Genomic DNA, 4,123 nt, shown 5'->3' on the forward strand with positions numbered 1-4,123 from the left:
ATATATACATATATTCTTCTTTATTCAATACCCGTTTTTTTTTTGTAATTTATGTTTTTTGGCTTACGTCTGATAGCGACTTAAGAGACTTTTTGAAAAACTTAGAACTTTTAAAACAGGCTGAAATATAACTTATTTCACTTTCTATTTCTTTAGGTGAACAAATGCAAAAAAAAGCAATATTGTATAAGTCTTTTAATGTACCCATTTTTCATCTTTCTATTTTTCACAAACTGAGGAAGTGAAACATCGTTCCATAGGATTTATTTTAAGAGCACAAGAGAAGCTGAAGTTGTTCAGCAGTTTATTAAGCTATAGGTTATGAAAACAGGAACAAAAATTTCATATTAAAGTATTTATGTTATTCTCAAAAAGCATTTTACTTTGACATGTGCACATTTTAACAAAAACAACATTCTTAATCAAAAAAGAAGTATATTACACATTTCAACTTTTTTTTTTCATAAAAATAAAGTTCAAAAGAAGCGTACATCACAATTACTTTTCATGTAGGAGTGTTTGATTCTGACGAGACCCATCACATTAGATTAAAAAACAGCAATTAGTTAAAAACAAACATCAGTATAAGTTACTCACACTGAAAACAATTCCTAATTCTACAACACCCAGGTAAATTGAGAAAACAAATGTATTATTAAATTTATTAAATGAGTTCATAAAAATAAAGAAAGAAAATAGTTTTTACCTTCAACATTCTTTCATGACTGCACACATATAAACCAGTCAAAATCATTTAAAACTTATGGCAGATCAAAGTGAATAGATTTATCATTTCAAACTACATAAGCAAACACTGAATGGATGCGATTCTTATTCCTTCCCAAATGTCATGCTCGTGTGCAACATCCATAATGCTATAGTTTAATTTCAATCAACCACTTAAAGACTGTCGCTACTCTCTGTGGGTTATGCCTTGACAAAAAACATGATTGTTTGAATATCAAAGACAATTTGAAATTGAAGATTTAGGATGAAACTTATTAAAAAAGTAACTTGTATAATAAACATTTTTAACTGTGACACAAATATACAAGATTATTTATCTCTGAATGCAAAAACCAAACTTAAAATGCATTCAAATTCCTACATTTTGCAGTAACACTCTCTCTATGCTCTGTACTAGATTGCAACCAAATTAAGAATATTCCTTTATTCGGCATCATTTTGTAGTTATTATAAACCAATTCTTCAGAATTGTCACATTTTTGACCGAAATTTATAGATTATACATGCTTTAATCAAAATCTACATTAAACCTCAGTTTTGTCTCACAATACATGCAGTAAAAAAGCTTACTATATCTGCAATGACCTTTTTCTTTGTGTTATAAATGTTTATAATGATTTCAGGAAGGTATCTTCATACTTAAAGTGCTACATTTTTTCCTTGTACCAGGAGAGACATCTATGAACAGCCCTTTCCCAGTTTAAAATAACTTCTTTGTACTCATTTTTCCAATTCTCACAAGGTGAGAAAACCCGGTCTTCATAACGCAGATGTTCTAATTCTTCTAAGGAGTTCCAAACACCTGAGTGGAAAACATCTATTAAAACAAGCAATGTTGCTTAATCCACTGACAATCATTTCCTATTTCTTACCAATACCATGTGCTTTGCAAAAAATAAATATAAATACAAACTTATCAAAAGCTATGCTAAAGAATAGGTTTAGTTTTGTTAACCTCACAGTATCATATTTATTATCACCATTAACTATATACCTTCCTCCATACCAAGAGTAATTGAACTAGATAAGTTACTTTAACTGATGAATAAAAACAATTATAGAATACTTAAAATAAAAGATATTCCATCTTTGTATATGATAACACTTAAAACTGTTTTCTAAGAAGGTGCAAATTCATTCATACAGATAAAATTACAGTATCTTAAAAACAGGATGCCTTACAAAAATATCAAAGGGAATATTTTTCTGTCCATGATAATATATACCCTAGTGTTGTTTTTCAAGAGTAATTAACATTGAGCAAAGATGCTTTTAAAAAAAATTCTGTACCGACTGCTAGCCCTGCTAGAAATGCAGCCCCTAAGCATGACATGTCTCGTTGTTTAGGTCGATTCACAGGATGCTCTGTTAAATCAGCTACCAACTGTACCAAAAAGTCATTGTTGGAAACCCCACCATCAATTCTATTTCAAGAAAAAATAAATATTTTAGCTATTTTAACACCAAGTGAAATGATTATATAAAGTTCCATAACAAATCAAGTAAACCACTTGTCTAATAGAAATGTTTTTTTTTAAATGTACCAAAATAATACACAGATATAACCAAAATAGATTTAAAATATTTTCAGGAGAATAATTATTCTAACTACATTTTTTATCTTCAACTATCCAAGATACCTTAATCCTACACATCTGGCTACCAAACCAATTTATTACATTGTGTGTATTCTTTTCTAGATATTTTTCACTATGTATGTTCTTCAAATGTGCCACCAAGATTTAATTTGAAAAAAAATGTAATTCTTTTTCCATGAGGAGATAAATGTAAGAAAAGAAAATTAGAATGCTCAATGAAAGATATTTGAAAACAACTTTAGTTGACTTTATCTGTCAGCAACGTAAATCCTGAATATGAACACTCACATTAATCTTTATTAGATTTTGAAGTCAAAACTTTTATCTATCTTCAAAAGCAAAAATATGGTAATATCTATAGATTTACATCTATATACTTAACAAAAAAAATAAAAAACACTGCTCGTGTGTTTGCACAGAACTTTTTTTTTTTAATCTAAATAGTGACCTATGAAGTTTTATTACAATTTGCTATCTAGAAGTCTATTGTACAGAAACTAGATGTCTACAGTCTAATGAATAAACACACAATGTTATCATTACCCCTAAACCTTTTAGGTGAAGGGGTAAAGATATTTCAATAAAATATCAGTATTTTTATTCATGACAAAACTACGAAGGCAACCTGCTGTTATCCCTAATTTTGAACTACTGACCAGAGGAAAGGCAGCCACTAAGAAGCACCCCACCACCCACCATCAATGCTAAGAGATTGACTGAAACTGTTATAATGCACCTACAGCTTAATGTATTGGTGATATTTTGTGGCATTATTGCATAGATTTCAAAATATCGGAAAAAAAACGTGTTTATGACTTAAACACTGTACTAAAATTAGATGCGAGTCTGCTACATCATCTTAAACACCAGAATACACAACAAACTGTAGCAACTATAGTTGATGTACCTTAGTTACAACAGTGCTCCACTAGTTGATTTTTAAAACATATTACACACCACAGCATTGTTTAAAAACCTTTAAATAACACTATAGTCTCATGTAGTCTTTCTACAATAGTACAAATCTAGAAAACTACTACATGTTTTACTTTTTCAAAATCATACATTTTCCCATCTGCCGAAATACCAGTTTTTGTACAGTAGATAGAATAATAATAAAAATATATGAAACATAATTGTTAATTGTAAAGTTTGTTTTAACAAGTAATAGGAAATAATGAGCACTTCCTTGTGTTTTGCTAAACTACAATTATGTAGTTCATGTGCATTGGAAAGAAAAATAAAATTATCAAACAATTAGGATGTCCTATTTCTATAACAGTGGTGTACAGGCTGACCTAAGGACTTAAACTATAATAATATATATATTATTTCTAATGTTAAGTTGTACAAGTTGTAAAGGGATTGAATCCTAAAAACTGGGTTGTATGTTCTATTAAAACACCCATAACTCTGTTAAAACAGTCTCTAAAGATAACAGTACCTAAAACTGTTGGAACTTACCGTAAGTAGTTAAGCTGAAAGTTTGCTCCTTCTAAAATTGCTTCATACATCTGTTTGATTCTAAATGCTAAGGATTCCAACAAAGCCCTAGCCATGTGAGCTCTTGTACTTCTGTTTGTTAATCCAATAAAACTATAGCCTGCTAGGGAGTCATTTACAGGAGCCTAGAAAAATATTTTTTTACATAATTAAAAAAAAAAAAACTAACATAAATACAGAAACTAACCACTAGTATAACTAAGTTTTACTTGGTTCGACAAAAGTAAGTTAAATTAAGACAACAAGTAACTAAGTACTTACCTACGTAACTATTT

At 29.3% G+C, this 4,123-nt stretch overlaps 1 protein-coding gene across 1 annotated transcript in view; it reads right to left on the reverse strand.

Moving 5' to 3' along the window:
• Positions 1–25: 25 nt before the first annotated feature.
• Positions 26–4,123, reverse strand: part of LOC106473043 (putative glycerol kinase 5) — a gene marked incomplete at its 5' end in the record, with an annotated part of 11,746 nt that continues 7,648 nt past the window's right edge. Inside the window, 3 exons of the mRNA XM_022401553.1 lie at positions 26–1,549; positions 2,038–2,171; positions 3,810–3,973. Of these exons, the coding sequence (XP_022257261.1) occupies positions 1,395–1,549; positions 2,038–2,171; positions 3,810–3,973 (453 nt within the window). The remainder of the gene's footprint in view (positions 1,550–2,037; positions 2,172–3,809; positions 3,974–4,123) is intronic.

The sequence above is a fragment of the Limulus polyphemus genome, unplaced genomic scaffold, assembly GCF_000517525.1.
Source record: "Limulus polyphemus unplaced genomic scaffold, Limulus_polyphemus-2.1.2 Scaffold5839, whole genome shotgun sequence".
NCBI classification, from domain to species: Eukaryota; Metazoa; Arthropoda; class Merostomata; order Xiphosura; family Limulidae; genus Limulus; species Limulus polyphemus.